This window comes from Scyliorhinus torazame, chromosome 4 (assembly GCF_047496885.1).
Source record: "Scyliorhinus torazame isolate Kashiwa2021f chromosome 4, sScyTor2.1, whole genome shotgun sequence".
NCBI lineage: Eukaryota > Metazoa > Chordata > Chondrichthyes > Carcharhiniformes > Scyliorhinidae > Scyliorhinus > Scyliorhinus torazame.
Window position 1 is genome coordinate 311,718,288 of NC_092710.1, and position 20,049 is coordinate 311,738,336.

General features: G+C 45.6%; 1 protein-coding gene across 2 annotated transcripts in view; it reads left to right on the forward strand.

The window, feature by feature from the left end:
• The window catches only part of tpcn3 (two pore segment channel 3), a 107,594-nt gene that overhangs the window by 66,589 nt on the left and 20,956 nt on the right, over positions 1-20,049 (forward strand). For both annotated transcript variants that reach the window (XM_072500075.1, XM_072500076.1), the window contains 6 exons: positions 4,994-5,095; positions 6,217-6,343; positions 7,704-7,905; positions 14,729-14,873; positions 16,275-16,460; positions 16,562-16,626. In XM_072500075.1, coding sequence (XP_072356176.1) covers positions 4,994-5,095; positions 6,217-6,343; positions 7,704-7,905; positions 14,729-14,873; positions 16,275-16,460; positions 16,562-16,626 — 827 coding nt within the window. The remainder of the gene's footprint in view (positions 1-4,993; positions 5,096-6,216; positions 6,344-7,703; positions 7,906-14,728; positions 14,874-16,274; positions 16,461-16,561; positions 16,627-20,049) is intronic.

The following is a 20,049-nucleotide window of genomic DNA, read 5'->3' on the forward strand; positions in this document are numbered from 1 at the left end:
CTGTACAGTCCCTCCTCCGGTGCTTCCGCATATTGTCTGTCCACCCTCAAAAGTTCTTGCAGCAACCGCTCCCGTTCCTTACTCTCCTGCTTCCCTTTATGTGCCCTTATTGATATCAGCTCCCCTCTAACCACCGCCTTCAACGCATCCCAGACCACTCCCACCTGGACCTCCCTATTATCATTGAGTTCCAAGTACTTTTCAATGCATCCCCTCACCCTTAGACACACCCCCTCATCCGCCATTAGTCCCATGTCCATTCTCCAGGGTGGGCGCCCTCCTGTTTCCTCCCCTATCTCCAAGTCCACCCAGTGTGGAGCGTGATCCGAAATGGCTATAGCCGTATACTCCGTTCCCCTCACCTTCGGGATCAATGCCCTACCCAGCACAAAAAAGTCTATGCGCGAGTAGACTTTATGGACATAGGAGAAAAACGAGAACTCCTTACTCCTAGGTCTACTAAATCTCCACGGGTCTACACCTCCCATCTGCTCCATAAAATCTTTAAGCACCTTGGCTGCTGCCGGCCTCCTTCCAGTCCTGGACTTCGACCTATCCAGCCCTGGTTCCAACACCGTATTAAAATCTCCCCCCATTATCAGCTTTCCCGTATCTAGGTCCGGAATGCGTCCTAGCATCCGCCTCATAAAATTGGCATCATCCCAGTTCGGGGCATATACGTTTACCAAAACCACCGTCTCCCCCTGTAGTTTGCCACTCACCATCACGTATCTGCCCCCGTTATCCGCCACTATAGTCTTTGCCTCGAACATTACCCGCTTCCCCACTAATATGGCCACCCCCCTGTTTTTCGCATCTAGCCCCGAATGGAACACCTGCCCCACCCATCCTTTGCGCAGCCTAACCTGGTCTATCAGATTCAGGTGTGTTTCCTGTAACATAACTACATCTGCCTTAAGTTTCTTAAGGTGTGCGAGTACCCGTGCCCTCTTTATCGGCCCGTTCAGCCCTCTCACGTTCCACGTGATCAGCCGAGTTGGGGGGCTTCCTACCCCCCCCCCCCCTTGTCGATTAGCCATCACCTTTTTCCAGCTCCTCACCCAGTTCCCACGCAGCTGTATCTCCCCCAGGCGGTGCCCCCCCGCCCATCCTCTCCCGTACCCGCTCCCCCCTCTCCCCAGCAGCAGCAACCCAGTAATTCCCCCCTCCCACCCCCCCCCCCCCCCCGCTAGCGTAATTACTCCCCCCATGTTGCTCCCAGAAGTCAGCAAACTCTGGCTGACCTCGGCTTCCCCCCGTGACCACGGCTCGCACCGTGCGACACCCCCTCCTTCCTGCTTCTCTATTCCCGCCATAATTATCATAGCGCGGGAACCAAGCCCGCGCTTCTCCCTTGGCCCCGCCCCCAATGGCCAACGCCCCATCTCCTCTACCTCCCCACCTCCCCCCATCACCACCTGTGGGAGAGAGAAAAGTTACCACATCGCAGGATTAGTACATAAAAACCCCTCTTTGCCCCCCACATTCGCCCCACCACTTTGTTCGAACGTTCTTTTTAATAACCCACTCATTCCAGTTTTTCTTCCACAATAAAAGTCCACGCTTCATCCGCCGTCTCAAAGTAGTGGTGCCTCCCTCCGATATGTGACCCACAGTCTTGCCGGTTGCAGCATTCCGAATTTTATCTTTTTATGAAGCACCGCCTTGGCCCGATTAAAGCTCGCCCTCCTTCCCGCCACCTCCGCACTCCAGTCTTGATAAACGCGGATCACCGCGTTCTCCCATTTACTGCTCCGAGTTTTCTTCGCCCATCTAAGGACCATTTCTCTATCCTTAAAACGGAGGAATCTCACCACTATGGCTCTGGGAATTTCTCTTGCTCTCGGTCCTCGCGCCATCACTCGGTATGCTCCCTCCACCTCCAACGGTCCTGCCGGGGCCTCCGCTCCCATTAACGAGTGCAGCATCGTGCTCACATATGCCCCGACGTCCGCTCCCTCCACACCTTCAGGAAGACCAAGAATCCTCAGGTTGTTCCTCCTTGCGTTGTTTTCCAGTTCCTCCAACCTTTCTACACATCGTTTCTGATGTGCCTCCTGCGTCTCCGTCTTCACCACCAGGCCCTGTATATCGTCCTCATTCTCGGCTGCCTTCGCCTTCACGACCCGAAGCTCCCGCTCCTGGGTCTTTTGTTCCTCCTTTAGCCCTTCGATCGCCTGTAGTATCGGGGCCAACAGCTCTTTCTTCATTTCCTTTTTTATCTCTTCCACACAGCATTTCAAGAACTCTTGTTGTTCAGGGCCCCATGTTAAACTGCCACCTTCCGACGCCATCTTGGTTTTTGCTTGCCTTCCTTGCCGCTGTTCCAAAGGATCCACTGCAATCCGGCCACTTTCCTCTCCTTTTTCCATCCGTGTCCAGGGGGAATTCCCTTCTGGTTTACCGCACAGTGTTTTTAGCCGTTAAAATTGCCGTTGGGGCTCCTATCAAGAGCCCAAAAGTCCGTTCCACCGGGAGCTGCCGAAACGTGCGACTTAGCTGGTCATCGCCGCACCCGGAAGTCGCAAACCGCATTTCTACCGGCCAGAGAGAGCGCACCTGATAAAGGCTTCCCGTCCCTTTGAACGCCTCAGCACGCCCCCCTCCCCTCCACCGACCGTAACACGTACTTTCTGAACGTGATTGACGAGTGCTCCCATTCGCCATCCCCTGCCCCGACATGACCGCAACCACCGTCATCGAGGCCCTCCATAGCATCTCTGCAAGGTTCGGGTTCCCCGCTTACATACAGAGTGATAGGGAATCCTCCTTTTATGAGCGACTAACTGCGTCAATTCCTGCTCAGCAAGGGCATCGCCTCGAGCAGGACGACCAGTTACAACCCCCGGGGTAACAGACCGGTAGAGAGGGAGAACGGAACAGTCTGGAAAACCGTCCTACTGGCCCTATGGTCCAGGAATCTCCCAGTCTCCCGCTGGCAGGATGCCCTCCACTCCATCTGGTCACTACTTTGTACCACGACCAACCAAACACCTCACGAACGTCTCCTTGTCTTCCCCAGGAAGTCCTCCTCTGGGACCTCGCTCCCGACCTGGCTGGCAGCTCCCAGACCCATCCTGCTCCGAAAACATGTGCGGGCACACAAATCGGACGCGTTGGTCGAGAGGGTCCATCTTCTCCACGCTCACCCCCAGTACGCCTACGTGGCGTACGCCTACGTGGCGTACCCCGACGGCCGACAAGATACGGTCTCACGAGACCTGGCGCCCGCCGGATCCCCACGCACACCCCAGCCACCAGTCCCACCCTCCCTCCCACCGGTGCACCTTACATGAGGATCGGTCCTTCCGCCGGTCCCTTCTAGGCCCCCCCACCCACCGACACCCGCAGATGCTCCCTTCCCAGGTCAACTGTTGAAGCTGCCACAGAGATTGAGTCACAGATGCCCGAGCCTCCACCAGTCACCACCAAAGCTTCGACAATCCGAGGGGACGACCAGGGCCCCCGATCGACTGATTGCTTCATTTTAAACTGTATAGTTAATTCTGAATCTGTAAATGGTTACAAAACGCAGTACGGAGGTATTACGGTACCTCCATAACTCTAATTTCTACCACGTTACCATTTTGTAATATCAAGCCACCACCCCTGCCGGACTTTTTTTTTTAACAGGGGGTGAATGTGGTAGTCTGTATAGAGGTATTACGGTACCTGGTAATGCTGGAACATCATTGGTAGATATTGTATGTTTCCTATTGGTCAAGCTGTATGGTAGCTCTGCCATGTCGCCCCAGCAGCCTTCTTTCTGTACCTGAGCTGCTGGGGGAAACATTCAGCTTATTAAAGCCTTCAGTTGGACTACAACCTCGCTTTAGTGGCAATTAATCGTGCATCAGAGGATGCAGAGATTCTTTGGTGTGATTTGGACAAGCTGAGTGCGTGGGCAAATGAATGGCAAATTTAGTATAATTTGAAAAATGCAACGTTATCCATTTTGGTTGCAGAAACGAGAAGGCAGACTATTATCTGAATGGCCATAAATTAGGAGAGGAGAATGTGCAACAAGACCTGGGTGCAGTCACTGAAGGGAAGCATGCAGGTGTAGCAGGCGGTAAAGAAGGCAAATGGCCTTCATCGCAAGAGGAGCAGGGATGTCTTGCTGCAATTATACAGGGCCTTGGGTGAGGCCACACTGGAATATTGTGTGCAGTTTTGGTCTCCTTATTGGAGGAAGGATGTTCTTCCCCGAGAGCAGTGATTTAAAGGATGGTATCACCATCAGTGCAGAACCCCATCGGCATGCTCTTGACTCGGCTTGGCTTGTTCTGCCAATCCTTTGGTAAGTGGGACTTGAAACCACTTCATTTGCAAGCGTGCGTGCAACTGACGGAAACAAGATGATGTCTGGTTATTTTATCACGTGGCATCTCAGCCCCCCCCCCCAATTCCTATTCAACTCGCAATTGAGGTCAGCACTTCTGCCTCACCGCGCCAGGGACCCGGGTTCAATTCCTGCCTCGGGTCACTGTCTATGTGAAGTTTGCACGTTCTCCCCGTGTCTGCGTGGGTTTCCTCGAGGTGCTCCGGTTTCCTCCCACAAGTCCAAAGATGTGCAGATTAGGTGGATTGGCCACACTAAATTGTTCCTTAGTCTCCAAGGATGTGAACAGGGCGGGGGAGTGGGCCTAAGTAGCATGCCTTTTCAGAGGGTCCATGCAGACCCGATGGGCCGAATGGTTTCTTTCTTCGTTGTAGATATTCTATGATTCGATTAAATTGGGTCGAGATTCAGCAGAAAGCGATAAAGAGTAATGTACAGGGTTTGTCAAAACTGGGACTGGTTAAATAGCCTAGAGTGGTATGTTCATTCATTTCTTGCTATGATCTGGTTTGACCTATTTGGTTGATAACTTCAGCTTTTTGTATCTATATATTTTTAAATATTTTACCCATTTCCTTTGAGATCTTGATGATAAATCAGCCTCGCAAACCCTCCATCGCGGATCCTGATCTCCATTTCTTTAATATACAGGAAGCTCAAAACAGGAGAAGGAGCCCCGTACTTCAATAACTACCTCGACATATTCTTTAATCTCTACGTGCTGGTGACAACAGCAAACAGCCCTGATGTGATGTAGGTATATCTTAGTAATTTAGAATGTAGCTGTTTTGTTTCGGTTGTGACCCGACGATCCGTAGACACGATGACATCTACTGTGGAACCCACCACCTGAATAGGTCATGGAAACTAGCTGAGATTCTAGGATTCCCAATAATTGGCCTTCGATGTAGGGTAACAGGAATATTTGACTCTGAGAATGAAGATGGGTGCAACCCAAAAATGAAGGAACATTTTAACCACCTAGGAAAGAACCACATGTACCAATAACTGACTGCTTACGAAGGCTTTTTCTTCTGTGAAAACGCTGGCAAGTAATTGGTGTGATTAATGGAGCGTTTTGTATTCAGTTGTTACTGTCGTTGTAACAAAATGAAATGAATTAAATGAAAATCGCTTATTGTCACAAGTAGGCTTCAATGAAGTTACTGTGAAAAGCCCCTAGTCGCCACATTCCGGCGCCTGTTCAGGGAGGCTGTTACGGGAATTGAACCGTGCTGCTGGCCTGCCTTGGTCTGCTTTCAAAGCCAGCAATTTAGCCCTGTGCTAAATAGCCCCTAACAAAGGCTCTGAAGCGTTTTTGAGTTGAGGTTTTTTTTTTTTTTTTTTTTTTTTTTTTGTTGCTAACTTTCCTCAAATGTGCTTTATGTTTGCATGACGTTTGGATTAATTTACAGCACTCCTTAGTAAGAAGTGTCTGCTATGGTGTGCAAGATCTTGTCACCAAGTGCCCAGAATCAGCATTGTGCTTTGTTTTAAGGTTTTTAGAAACTGAGACTACTTCCATCAGTCTTTTTAAACCGAGAGGGCTGCCTGTTTGACTCTAATGCAACTGAGATCACCTCTCTTTTTCCAGAAGGATTTGTAGATTCGAGAACATCCGAGCCGCTCTGGAGTCTCGTTCCTTCCTCTGGCTCCAGAGGGTGAACAATCTCCAATTTTATTTGCAAAAACTTGAGTGAGGCAATCTTTTGAAGGGCTTCATTAGGGATCCGGCTAGACTTATTGAGTAGCTAGATTTCCTAATGCTGCTAGATAGGTTGGACAACTTCGCTTAATCCCAGCTTGGAATGTATTAGATATGACTCACAAATGATATGCTAGGCACTATTAACTCTTGACATTATATCTTTCAGGATGCCTGCCTATGAGATCAGCTGGGCGTATTCTATTTTCTTTGTCATTTTTATAATCGTGAACACTTATGTCTTCATGTCCCTCTTCCTTGCTGTTGTATATAATGATTACAAGAAACATTTAAAGGTATGTATTTGTGTGAATGACTCCAGACATTGAAAGGTACTGTGCTTTTTAAATTGAATTTGAGACTGTCCGGCTCTTTCCTCTCTATCACTGTCCTGTGCTTCCGTTCCACGTTAACCAACCTGATTAAATTTTGAATTACTTGTTATTTTTTAAAAATACACCCTCGCCCTCAATGCAAACGGTTCAGTGTGTTTCTCTTTCTTTTTGGACCGCAAAGCTTTTTAATAATTCCTTCGAAGGTAGAGTGTCCAGTGCAACATGCAGTGTCAAACAAAAAAACTGCTGTCAAAGTTAGAATAACTTGGACCAATATCATTGAGATTAATTCCAGTGCATAGTTAACCCAGTTTGTTACTGCATCACTTTAACCACACATTGAATCGTCTGTCTACTCTACACTGTTCTAAGTATTATTTTCGTTAACCTCAACTGATTTTTTTAATGACCTCTGATCCTTATTTATCTGCTGTTGCTGAGTCTTGCTTTAAAACCGTCTGGTGAGTTCCTGAAGTGTAGGTCTTGGCAGTGTTTCTTTGGGCAGGGTTTGATGTTTCTCAGAATGGCCACCCAAATGCCTTCACTTAGCTGATGATAAATTTGACAGCCCGTTGTACAGAAATTTATACCAGTGAGCCTGCTCTCACACATCACTGCACTGCAAAGGTAATTCATTGTGTGAAGCGCTGTAAGGCTTTAATGATTTCACGATACAATTAATGAATTCAATATTTTTGAAATCATAGATCATTTTAAAAAATCATAGAATTTACAGTGCAGAAGGAGGCCATTAGGCCCACCGAGTCTGGACCGGCTCTTGGAAAGAGCACCCTACCCAAGCCCACACCTCCACCCTATCCCCATAACCACACCCAACACTAAGGGCAATTTTGGACCAAGGGCAATTTAGCATGGCCAATCCACCTAACCCGCACATCTTTAGACTGTGGGAGGAAACCGGAGCACCCGGAGGAAACCCAAGCGCACATGGAGACAACGTGCAGTATCCGCACACGGTGACCCAAGCCGGGAATCGAACCTGGGACCCTGGAGCTGTGAAGCAATTGTGCTAACCACTGTGCTACCGTGCTGCCCAGATGGTGTGAAGATCCTTACAAGGGTCTGATCTACAGTGTCCGTTGTGAAGCCGTGGTAATTCTGGGCAGAAGTGCTGTGCCATGTAGTCTGTGAGGTGTAACATTTTTAACGTACTCGGAACCTTTGCTACGGAAAAGAAAATCTATTTGGCTTTTTATATTCCGGTTATGTTTGTGCACAGCTGTCCTTGGTACCTCTTATTTTGTATGTGCCCTTTGACTCGATGAGTTTGGTCGATAAGCTAACGCATTGTGTTTTCCAGAATGAAGTAAGAAAACTGGTTTATATGAAGCATCGGAAAATGATAGAAGCATTTGACATCTTGAAGGTGAAGAATGGAACTGAGTTTGTAGTTCTGGATTCGCACTGGAGGCAGCTGGTGAAATTGGTGGCACCAGAGATCCCCAGCTCTCATAGAGAGCTACTGTGGAGAGTTTCAGATGAGGAACAGAAGGGCTTTGTGGGTGGGTAGTTGTAAAATAAACCCTCATTGCAGTATAACAACAATCTGAAATGGAGAGGAAAAAAAACACACATTTGATGTATTATTAGTCCATCATGGACTTTCCATTTCTCTGTCGGGGATTGCAAGTGGGGAGCTTTCGTCCCATTGATCCCCCTACTGTTAAAGCACAAAGGTTCTTGCCTTAAACTAATCTAGACTAAAAAAAAAGTGTTATAGAAAATAGCAGGAGAGGCCATTTGGTCCTCGAGCCTGTTCCGTCAATCATTATGATCATGGCTGATCATCCAAATCAATAGCCTAATCCCGCTTTCCCTCCCCATCCTTTGAACCACTTCACCTTCTAACTGCTTCTTGAAAACATACAATGTTTCGGCCTCAACAATTTCCTGTGGTAACGAATTCCACAAGCTCACCACTCTCTGGGTGAAAGAATTTCTCCTCATCTATGTCTTAAATGGTCTACCCCGTATCCTCAGACTGTGACCCTTGGTTCTGGACACACCCACCATCAGGAACATCCTCCCTGCATCTACCCTGCCTAGTCCTGTTAGAATTTTATACGTTTCTAAGAGATTCCCCCCGTCTCTCATTCTTCTGAACTCCAGTAAATACAATCTTACCCGACTCAATCTCTCCTCGTGCGTCATTTCCGCCATCCCGGGAATCAGTCTGGTAAACCTTCGCTGCACTCCTTTCTGGAGCAAGAACATCCTTCCTCAGATAAAGAGATGAAAACTGCACTCAAATGTTCCAAATGTTGCCTCACCAAGGCCCTGTATAATTGTAGCAAGACATCCCTGCTCCTGTACTCAAATCCTCTTGCAACGAAGTTCAGCATACCATTTGCCTTCTTTACCGCCTGCTGCACCTGCATGCTTACCTTTGTTAAAAAAAACATTTCCAATTAATGGGCAATTTAGTGTGGCCAGTCCACCTACCCTGCACATCTTTGGGTTGTGGGGGTGAGACCCACGCAGGCATGGGGAGAGTGTGCAAACTCCACACAGACAGTGACCTGGAGCCAGGATCGAACCCCGAGTCCTCAGTGCAATGAGGCAGCAGTGCTAACCATTGTGTCACCATGCCACCCCCTACACACTTCCATTTGGTGACTGGTGTACGAAGACTCTGGTCTTCTTGCACATTCCCCTCTCCTATCTCTCAAATCTACTGCTCTCTTTTCTGAACACATATCCAACTCCATTTTAGGGGGTACAAGAACTTGAATCTACTGTCTTTAGCAATCTTGGGGGGGGGGGGGGGGGGGGGGGCGTGTGGGGGAGATACAAAGGATCAATCAGAAATCAAATGTTTTTAAGATTTTATACCCAGCATCTGCAATTCCTTTTGAAATTGTGGGATGAATCTGAGTTTGCCCAAGCTGTTAACAATTTTTGCTGAATAGAGCTCAGACAAAATGCTCAGCTTGCTGGGTTCGGCCATGGATTTTATTTTGTAAAGACCAGATTGTGTACTAGAAATGAGTTTCCCTTGTTAGACAAAGTTCACCTTTTTTTATTCCCAGTCTTGCATCTGGCAACATTCCCTGTGGATTTGTGTAGGAAATGGGCCGTTAGCCACATTGGTAATCAATGCACTCATCCAATCGGCATATATCTGTCTTCACAATAGATAGATAACAGCTGTAGAATGCCATAGTTTGTGTTGCAGGCTTCTCCTTTCCTGGAGAGAGATCACAATGCAATATCCACATTTTGAATTGTGGTGAAAATGAATTGCAGTAAGTTAGAATTGAGTCCAGAGTGTACTTTGTGATCCACATTACCAGTTAAGCCGCTTTATATAATTCCTGTTTCTGACTTGTCTTTATGAAACAATAAATGTTCATCTTCGCAACACTCACTTGCTTTTAGCAAGTTCGGGCCATTGAAAGACGGGCTATTTAGCGCTTTTCACAACCACCAGATGCCTCAAAGTGCTTTACATCCAGTGAAGTACTTTTGAAGTATAGCCATTGTTTAATATAGAAACCACAGAATTGGTACAGTGCAGAAGGAGGCCATTCGGCCCACTGTCGGCAAATGAGCATTATGACTTGGTGCCACTCCCCTGCCGTTTCCCTGTACCCTTGCACATTGTTTCTGTTCAATTAATCATCTAACGCCCTCTTGAATGTCTCAGTTGAAGCTGCCTCCGTCACACTTCCAGTCAGTGCATTCCAGACCCAAAACACTCGCTGTGTGCAAAGGATTTTTCTCGCATCATTTTTACTTCTTTTGTAAATCGCTTTAAATCCGTGCCCTCTATACTTTTACGAGCGGAAACCGTTTCTTCCTATCTATTCTGTCCAACCCCCTCGTTATTTTGAACATTCCTACTAAAGCTCCTCCTAGCCTTCTTCTTTTCAAGGAAAACAGTCCCAATCTCTCCAATCTATCTTTATAACTCAATTCGCATCCTTCCTATAGAGTGTTCTATGTACTATTAAGGGAATAGTGTAGATGGGCTTTAGTGGTTTCACAGGTCGGCGCAACATCGAGGGCCGAAGGGCCTGTACTGCGCTGTTATGTTCTATGGCACTCAGAACTGTACTCCAGCTGAGGTCTAACTAATATCTTGTATAAGTTCAACATAATTTCCTTGCTCTTGTACACTCTGCCCCTGTTAATAAAGCCTTCGGATACTGTACACTTAATCGTTTTTTTTAAAGTAGCATTTTATTGGCGGCATTTTCAAATATATACTTAATAAAGAAGAAAAACGCAAACTCAAAAAACAACCGCAGCAACAGCAAAAAGCCAAAACATCCTTACGCACCCCCCCCCCCATAATCTCCCCCAACCAAAAACTGTATGATTTATCAACTGCTCTCTCCACCTGCCACCTTCAATGATCTATGCACGTATGCATCCAGGTCCCTCTGCTCTGCACACTCTTAATAATTTACCCCTTTTTAAAAATTGTCTTTCGACCAAAATGCACAACCTCACACGTCTGCATTGAACTTCATCTGTCACCTATCAGCCCACTCCACCAACTTGTCCAAATCCTTTTGAAGTTTTACACTGTCCTCTTTACAGTTTACAATACTTCCAACAGGCAGCCAATTTGAGCACAGCAAACTCCCACAGAGAGAAATTGAGCATAACCAGATCACCTGTTGTTGCGATTTTGATTGAGGGATAAATATTGGCCAGCACTCCCCAGGGATAATGCCTCTGATCTTCTTTTCATAGCACTATGGGATCTTTTACGTCTGAGTGGATGAAGGCTTAGTTTAACATTTCATCAGAAAGACAGTACCTGTGCCAGTGCATCATGTTGCATTACATTCATCCCCCACCATCTGGCCTGCGAAATCCTACCAATTGTCCTGGCTTGGCACAATTCACACCTCTTTAACCTGGGGTTACCCCATCTCTGGATCTGTGAAGATTTAATCACCTGCTAATGCTCGTATTGCAAGCATTGTCTGGCATCTTTGCATCTGTCTCTCTCTCTCTCTCTTATATATATATATATATATATATATATATATATATGTTTCTGGAACATACCTCTTCATTCACCTGAGGAAGGAGCAGCGCTCTGAAAGCTAGTGACATCGAAACAAACCTGTTGGACTTTAACCTGGGGTTGTAAGACTTCTTGCTATGATCACTCCCTTAGTACTACATTAGACAGTTAACCTTGACTTTTGAGCTCCGGTCTGGAGTGGGTCTTGAACCCGGGACCTTGTGATTCAGGCAAGAGAGATATCAGCAGAGCCATGGCTTGTCTAATTCGAACACCTTGCTGATTTCTCATTGACTGCTGGGCTGAGCCTATGGGGGGGAAAAAAGAATCTTTATACTAAAGATAGAGCTATGTGTCAATACTAGGTATAGAGCGATATTCAAAGGAACCACAGAGAATCACTGATCCTGTCTGTTCCACATGTCTGTGTCCCAGATGCAGCTGTCTTGTCAAAACCAATACCAACTGATGTGAATCACCCTGGGTATTTGGAATTGAATTGGATAATTTAATTCAGTTGATCTATGCCAAGCACTTTGCTGGAGAGGTCTGCATCCTGGTGCAATCCAATAGGCAAATCAATGATTTTAAAGCAGACCAAGGCAGGCCAGCAGCGCGGGTTCAATTCCCGTACCGGCCTCCCCGAACAGGCGCCGGAATGTGGCGACTAGGGGCGTTTCACGGTAACTTCATTTGAAGCCTACTTGTGACAAGTGATTTTCATTTCGTTTTCATTTCATTACCAAAGTCAAGTTAAAGAAGGTTTTTCTTCCTTCTGTTTCTGTGCTGAACCTCATACGAGCAACATTGACGAAAAGTCAAGTTACTGAAGGGTTCCTTTTGTTTCTGATCATTCGTTACTGATATACCATCTATTCACTGCAAGACTGAGAAAAGTGAACATAAGGCTTTATTAACCAGGAACTTGCCTGCCAGTGTCTGCTGTACAAATGAGTGCCGCCCACAGGTGGCAGGTCTATATATCGCCCCGGGGGTGGTGGAGCCCACCGGGGTTCTAGTGCAATACCTGGAAGTAGATCATATTACCATTTCCTGGCCATAGGTCGCAGTATTATACAGACGGCTCATATTCGCGTGAATACATTCACCACAGTTACCTCAGTCTTAACTGAGATTGCCTACCTCGTATATCTTTTGGAAGCATAATATACAACTTGAGATTATACCATTTTTGATTATGGAAATGAATGATGTGGGTTTAGGAAAAATGTAAGCATTGGTGTGTGTCCTGTTGGGAAATCTGGAGTTCAGTTTGAAATGCAGTTATTAAAAGTCCATAACTTCTGCATCTGATCTGGGTTATTGTTTGGTAACCTAAGAATGCGAAGTGTAGACCTGAAAAAGAACTCTCTCTCTCTTTTAGGCTTAAATCGGTAGCAGATGAAGTTCTTTCATTCCTAATCCTGAGGTCTGTGGCCTTAAACGATATTCAAACTATGTTCCCTGAACTGGGTTTTTCTTTTTTATTTGTTTTGTTCTTTTCTTCATCATTATCTCTCTTTCCCCCCCCCCCACCCCCCCTTACCCGCCATTAAAGGCAATCTGAATAGTATGCTTCTTTAGATGTGTGCACCTCCTGTTTTCCCAGTTGTACTTTTGACCCTCTGAATGTTTATTGTTGCGGTATTAAATGATTTAGTACAAAGTCTTACAACACCAGGTTAAGTCCAACAGGTTTGTTTCGATGTCACTAGCTTTCGGAGCGCTGCTCCTTCGTCGGGTGAATAAGACCATAAGACATAGGAGCGGAGGTAAGGCCATTCGGCCCATCGAGTCCTCTCCACCATTCAATCATGGCTGATTTCAACTCCATTTGCCCGCTCTCTCTCCATAGCCCTTAATTCCTCGAGAAATCAAGAATTTATCGACTTCTGTCTTAAAGACACTCAACGTCCCGGCCTCCACCGCCCTCTGTGGCAATGAATTCCACAGACCCACCACTCTCTGGCTGAAGAAATTTCTCCTCATCTCTGTTCTAAAGTGACTCCCTTTTATTCTAAGGCTGTGCCCCCGGGTCCTAGTCTCCCCTGCTAATGGAAACAACTTCCCTACATCCACCCTATCTAAGCCATTCATTATGAAGAGGTCTGTTCCAGAAACAAATATATAGACAAATTCAAAGCTGCCAGACAATGCTTGGAATGCGAGCATTAGCAAGTGATTAAATCTTTACAGATCCAGGCAACCTTCAAACAACCGCGCAACCTCAAACGAACCATTGTTTGCAGCAAACTACCCAGTCTTCAGAACAGTGACCACGACACCACACAACCCTGCCATGGCAATCTCTGCAAGACGTGCCAGATCATCGACATGGATACCACCATTACACGTGAGAACACCACCCACCAGGTACGCGGTACATACTCGTGCGACTTGGCCAACGTTGTCTACCTCATACGCTGCAGGAAAGGATGTCCCGAAGCGTGGTACATTGGCGAGACCATGCAGACGCTGCGACAACGAATGAACGGACATCGCGCGACAATCACCAGGCAGGAATGTTCCCTTCCAGTCGGGGAACATTTCAGCAATCAAGGGCATTCAGCCTCTGATCTCCGGGTAAGCGTTCTCCAAGGCGGCCTTCAGGACACGCGACAACGCAGAATCGCCGAGCAGAAACTTATAGCCAAGTTCCGCACTCATGAGCGCGGCCTCAACCGGGACCTGGGATTCATGTCGCATTACATCCCCCACCATCTGGTCTGCGAAATCCTACCAACTGTCCTGGCTTGACACAATTCACACCTCTTTAACCTGGGGTTACCCCATCTCTGGATCTGTAAAGATTTAATCACCTGCTAATGCTCTCATTCCAAGCATTGTCTGGCAGCTTTGAATTTGTCTATATATGTGTTTCTGGAACAGACCTCTTCATTCACCTGAGGAAGGAGCAGCGCTCCGAAAGCTAGTGACATCGAAACAAACCTGTTGGACTTTAACCTGGTGTTGTAAGACTTCGTACTGTGCTCACCCCAGTCCAACACCGGCATCTCCACATCATAAATGATTTAGAGCAGGGTGGATTTATTGCCCAGGACGGTATTTTACTGTCTTGAATTTCAAGTTTAGTTGAAAAATGGTAGCATTTGGAGAACGACACTTGCTATACAGACAGCGTACAAATTCATCAGATTTCGTCATGGGATGCCGTGTCGTCCCGGACCACCCGCCTTATTGCTGAATGATAGAGAAATAATGGCGAGTGATAGCAGTGCAAATTGTAAAGTGTCTCTGAGTGCGTGTGTCTCTGTCTGCGTGTGTGTATTACTGAAGGATTTGATAAATGCTAAGTATAATTTGTACCAATTGTTTTTAAATAGGAAGAGAATGCTTCATCCGCTTGGCAGATCTCCTGAACATACAGGTCATTCAGATGAAGGAAAGAGTTCATCCATTGGAGAACTGCATGCCAAATATGTACAACTCTGCAGTCAGCCAGGTTATCCGCCGAATGGTCAAGCACCAGTATGTAATTACTTTTTGTGTATTGGCTATCAACACAATAACTAACACTCCACTGACTCCTGCTGTGTCAGATATGTCTGGAGAATTTATAATAAGATATCATAAAGAAAGTGAGGGAGTAAACCCCGAAGAATCTGATGCACGGTAGAATGTACGCTGTAACTCTCTCTCTCTCTCTCTCTCTCTCTCTCTCTCTCTCTCTCTCTCTCTCTCTCTCTCTCTCTCTCTCTCTCTCTCTCTCTCTCTCTCTCTTCTCTCGTCTCCCAATCTCCAGCATTCTGTAAACATTGAGTTCCCAATCTTTGTTTTCCTAATGCGGATTTATTGATTTTTGGATTTCTATCATATATCATGGGGAATCTTCAAATATGTTCACTTTAGCTCACCTTTGAAATATACTGCATTTATTGTTTGAAATATTTTCATAACTACACTCTGAATTGGTGTAATCAGTACTTGGCAAAGCCCAATTGGAACAAGTTGATCTACTTCCCAGACATCACCGATGTAGTCCGTCGCCAATGAATAATTCCCACTTTATTAATGTCTTAAGTTAACATAATTGATGCAATCATGAGATTAAGACCATAAATCATGGGAGCAGAATTAGGCCACTCGGCCCATCAAGTCTGCTCCGCCATTCAATCATGGCTGGTATTTTTCTCATTCCCATTCTCCTGCCTTTTCCCCATAACCCCTGATCCCTTTATTAATCAAGAATCGTGAACAAGGACTCCCAAGCTCCTTTGTGCTTCTGATTTCCTCAGCAATTACCTCATTTAGAAAATAGTCTTTGAGTCCATTCCTCATTCCAAAGTGCATAACCTCATACTTTTCCATCTGCCACTTCTTTGCCCACTCTCCTAGTCTGTCCAAATCCTTCTGCGACCCCCTTGCTTCCTCAATACTACCTGTCCCTCTACAGATCTTTGTATCATCTGCATTAAATGTGGAGAACTTCAGTAATGTAAGATAGAGGGCCTTTGGGTTTCCATTTGAATATATTGTAACTCAGCCAGAGGAGGATGCTCTCTCTTTATAGTATATATTAGATGTTACAGTATATACACCTTGTAACCTAAAGTAATGTAAAGGAGCATAGCAGTCTTATCATTTTTTGGTAGTTCAATTCCTGGAGCGGAGCTTGAACTTGGAACCGTGTGATTGTGAAACAAGTGTGTTATCAACTGAACCCTAGCTGACACTACGGTGCACGGTTGACGCTACTGTAGTGAGCAATGCAATAGGAGACCTTGTGTAATGTACAATATACAGTACAGAAAGGAGCCTTTTGACCCAACTAGTCTCTGCTGATGTTTCTAACTCACTCTTGAGGCAGTAAAATGAGACTCTTTCAATGTTACTAAATGTTTTATGTTTGTCATTTTTTTTTTCTAACAGGGGTTTCCGTTACACATACGATGTTATCATTGTTATAAATGCTATTTTTATTGGTGGCGACGAGACCAATCCTTTGATATCCAAGGCAGAATGGGTGTTTTTGACTCTCTACCTAATGGAAATACTGCTGAAACTCTTTGCCTATGAACCCAGGGCGTTTTTTGCCAAATCCCAATTTTGGAATTGGTAATCGTAACACTTTTGCAAAACAATTCTCAACGTTTATATTATTGTGATTTATTCTAGATGCGTAGCTATAAATTAACTTCCTTTTATGAACATTCTAGGTTTGATACCCTAATAATCATCGCTGCTTTGCTGGGAACTATAGTCAATACTGCACTTAAGTCATGTAAGTATTGGGTACAGTTTGTACTTGGTTACCAGTGTAACTTTTAAACTATTGGAACAAAGTGGGTGTAGCTAGTGGAACCATTTGATGTAGGTCAACATGATACGATATGTCATGATTCAACGCATCATGCCTGACTTGGCTAGCTGACAAGAGCAATCCAACTTGTTCCATTCCCCCATTTTTACCCCCATAGCAATAGTGGGAATACTGAAGTCTGGATAAAACACTGGAGGATTGTCCACCTCTAACGCACGGTAGCACAGTGGTTAGCACTGACCCCAGACCCAGGATCCCAGGTTCAATTCCTGGCTTGGGTCACTGTCGTGCACTGTAAGTTCTATGATTCAATGATGTATAGATCGGAATGCAACTGCCAGCTGGTGGGTTGACAGTACTGGTTCCTACTGCTCACAGCTGGAAATTATATTCAAGACTTCCAAATAACATGGATCCTTGAGCGCACAAAAGTACTTCACTTGGTGGCTCCTCCACAATCTTCTTGCAGGCTATTTGAGATGGGCAATGAATGCCGGCCTAGCCAGCAACGGCCACATCCCATGAAAGAATTTTTAAAAAGATACAAATTGTGCTGCACAACAGTGATCTTACTGCCCTTATCCCGAATAAGTGTTTCCTTTTCCTCTTGCACTCTCATCTACCACCTGTAAAGTCATTCTTGAATTGCACTTTGGAAAGTTTTTTTCTGACTAGCATAGAGGACTTTCGAGGACTGTATCCATAGAAAGCTAAATTTATGTTATTAATTCATTCACGAGGCACGGGTGCTGCAGGCAAAGCTGTTTTTTTTTTTTTTTATTTGCTCATCTCTAGTTGCCCTTTAAACTACTGCTGTACATGTGGTGAAATAGCTTTTTTTTAAAATTAATTTTACGGGACACTAGTGTTGCTGGCTGGGCCAGCATTTATTGCCAGTCCTGAATTGCCCCCTCACAGAGCATTTGTGTGCCAACCACATTGCTGTGGATCTGGTGTCACTTGTGGGCCAGACCAGGTAAGGATGGCAGATTTCCTTCTATAAAGGACGTTTGTGGACCAGATGGGTTTTTACAACTTTTAATTCCAAATTTTTATTGAATTCAAATTTCATCGTCTGCCGTTGGGCAGGGTTTGAACCCCAGGTCTTGCTCTGCGCCTCTGGATTGCTAGTCCAGTGACAATGCCACTGCCTCCATTCTTTTAAGTGCTGTTAGGATCTCCTTAGTGGAGGTAGATTTAGTGTTTTTCGTGGTCAAGGCAATGTCATCTGATATGAACTTTCAGGATTCTGTTTCAGGAAGGTCAATGTTGTAAACAATGAATAACGAGATCTCTGAGCTCTGCAAGCTTCTGTATTTCAGTGTTTCTTTTGAGTGCCAATGCGCACAAGTTGGGAAGTGGCTCGTTGTTCTGCCAAGTAGTTGTCTCTGTGTTTCTTTCCTGTGTTGCATGCAGATGTTGGATCCACGAATGCCACAGCAGCAATTTTGATGTACATACCACGTGGGCGCAGCCACTCCACAGCCAGCCTGTTCCTTTGAGACGGCTGGCTTGTTAATGAAGGCTAGCTTATGGAGTAGTAACTTCTTCGACATTTTGCAACCAGTGCAATTTAGTGAGCTCAGATGGAAAACTGAGGTGTTAGGTGTTCTTCTCTTCCTTCAGGAGGGCAATAATTTTACTCTGGGTTGATGGATTTTTTGCGAGGTGTCAGTACCTCAGTGAAGAAGATTTGCTGTCTGCTTCTCTCTGCTGCCTTGATAATAGAATGTGCCTTGATCTTTAGCATCAAAGAGACCAAACTTATTTGCTTCAGTGGAACTCTCTATTTGCTTCTCCATTATTGATGGCACCTTCATAGCTACACATTGCATGATAGCTATTAATGTCTCCAAGAAGGATGCGTGTTCGCAGCTGTGATTGACGGGTTGTAAATATTGCTGATCATTACACCTCTATGCATATTGCCATAGTGGAAATTCCAGCAAAACTAGTATGCTTGAGATCGCTGCAAATTTTGATGCCTTGTTTGATGTAGCGCAAGAAATAGGAGCATGAGTAGGTCATTTGATCCTTGAGTCTGCTCCGCCATTGAATAAGATCATGGCTTAACTCCACTTTCTGCCTGTTCCCCATAACCCTTGACTCTGTTGTTGAACAAAAATCGGTCTAACTCAGCCTTGAATATCTTTAATGGCCCAGCCCCTACTGCTTGTTGGGGGAGAGAATTCCAAGGACTAATGGCCCGCAGAGAAGAAATTCCTCCCCCGCTCCTCCAGTGGGTAGCACTGTTGCTTCACAGCTCCAGAGTTCCAGGTTCGATTCCCGGCGTGGGTCACTGTCTGTGTGGAGTCTGCACGTTCTCCTCGTGTCTGCATGGGTTTCCTCCCACAAGTCCCGAAAGACGTGCTGTTCGGTGAATTGGACACTATGAATTCTCCCTCAGTGTATCCGAACAGGCACCGGAATGTGGCGAGGAGGGGCTTTTCACAGTAACTTCATTGCAGTACTTGTGACAATAATATTATTATTATCTTAAATGGGAGACCCCCTATTTTAAAACTGTGCCCTTTCGCACTAGGTTCCCCTACGAGTGGAAACCACCTTTCAGCACATACCCTGTCAAACTCCTTCAGAATCTTTATATGTTTCAATACGATCCCATCTCCTTTTCTAAACTCCAATGGTTAGAGGGTGAACCTTTCTTCATAATACAAACTCCTCATCCTGAGAATCGGCCTAATGAACGTTCGCTAAACTACTTCCAATGCAGATATGTCCCTCCTTATGTAAGGTGACTGAGCATTCGGTGTGGTCTTGCCCCGTGCCCTGCATGGTTGCAGCAAGAATTCCCTATTTTTATACTTTATCCTTGCGGTAAAGATCAGCATTCTGTTTGCCTTCCTAATTACTTGTTGCATCTACATGCTGACCTTTTGTGATTCATCTTCAAGGACACCCAGATCCCTCTGTATTTCAGCATTCTGTAGTCTCTCTACTTAAACAATATTCAGCTTTTTTTTTTATTCTTCCTGCTGAAGTGAACAACCTCCTGTTTTCCCACATTTTTAGCCCATTGTCAATTTTTGGCCCTATCCCTTAAACCTCTCTATGTACCTTTTGCGGTCTTTGGGCTGAAATTTCCTTTGTTTTCTCCTAAAGTGCTGAACCAGGCGAGGGAAGTGACATGCAGCTCGTTGGCTGCGCGGTTGGCTTTTCTCGCCACGTTGTCCAATGCTTAGAAGAGGAAAATCCTGGAGGCTTGCTCCACGCTGTCACACTGGTCGGCGTGACCTGACAAAGCTGGCAATGTCTGGTCTCCAGAGATCTGGGATCCCGACATTGGGCTAACTGGCCTATAGTTTTCTGCTTTCTGCCTCCCGCCTTTCTTGAACAAAGGTGTAAAACTTGAAGTTTCCATTA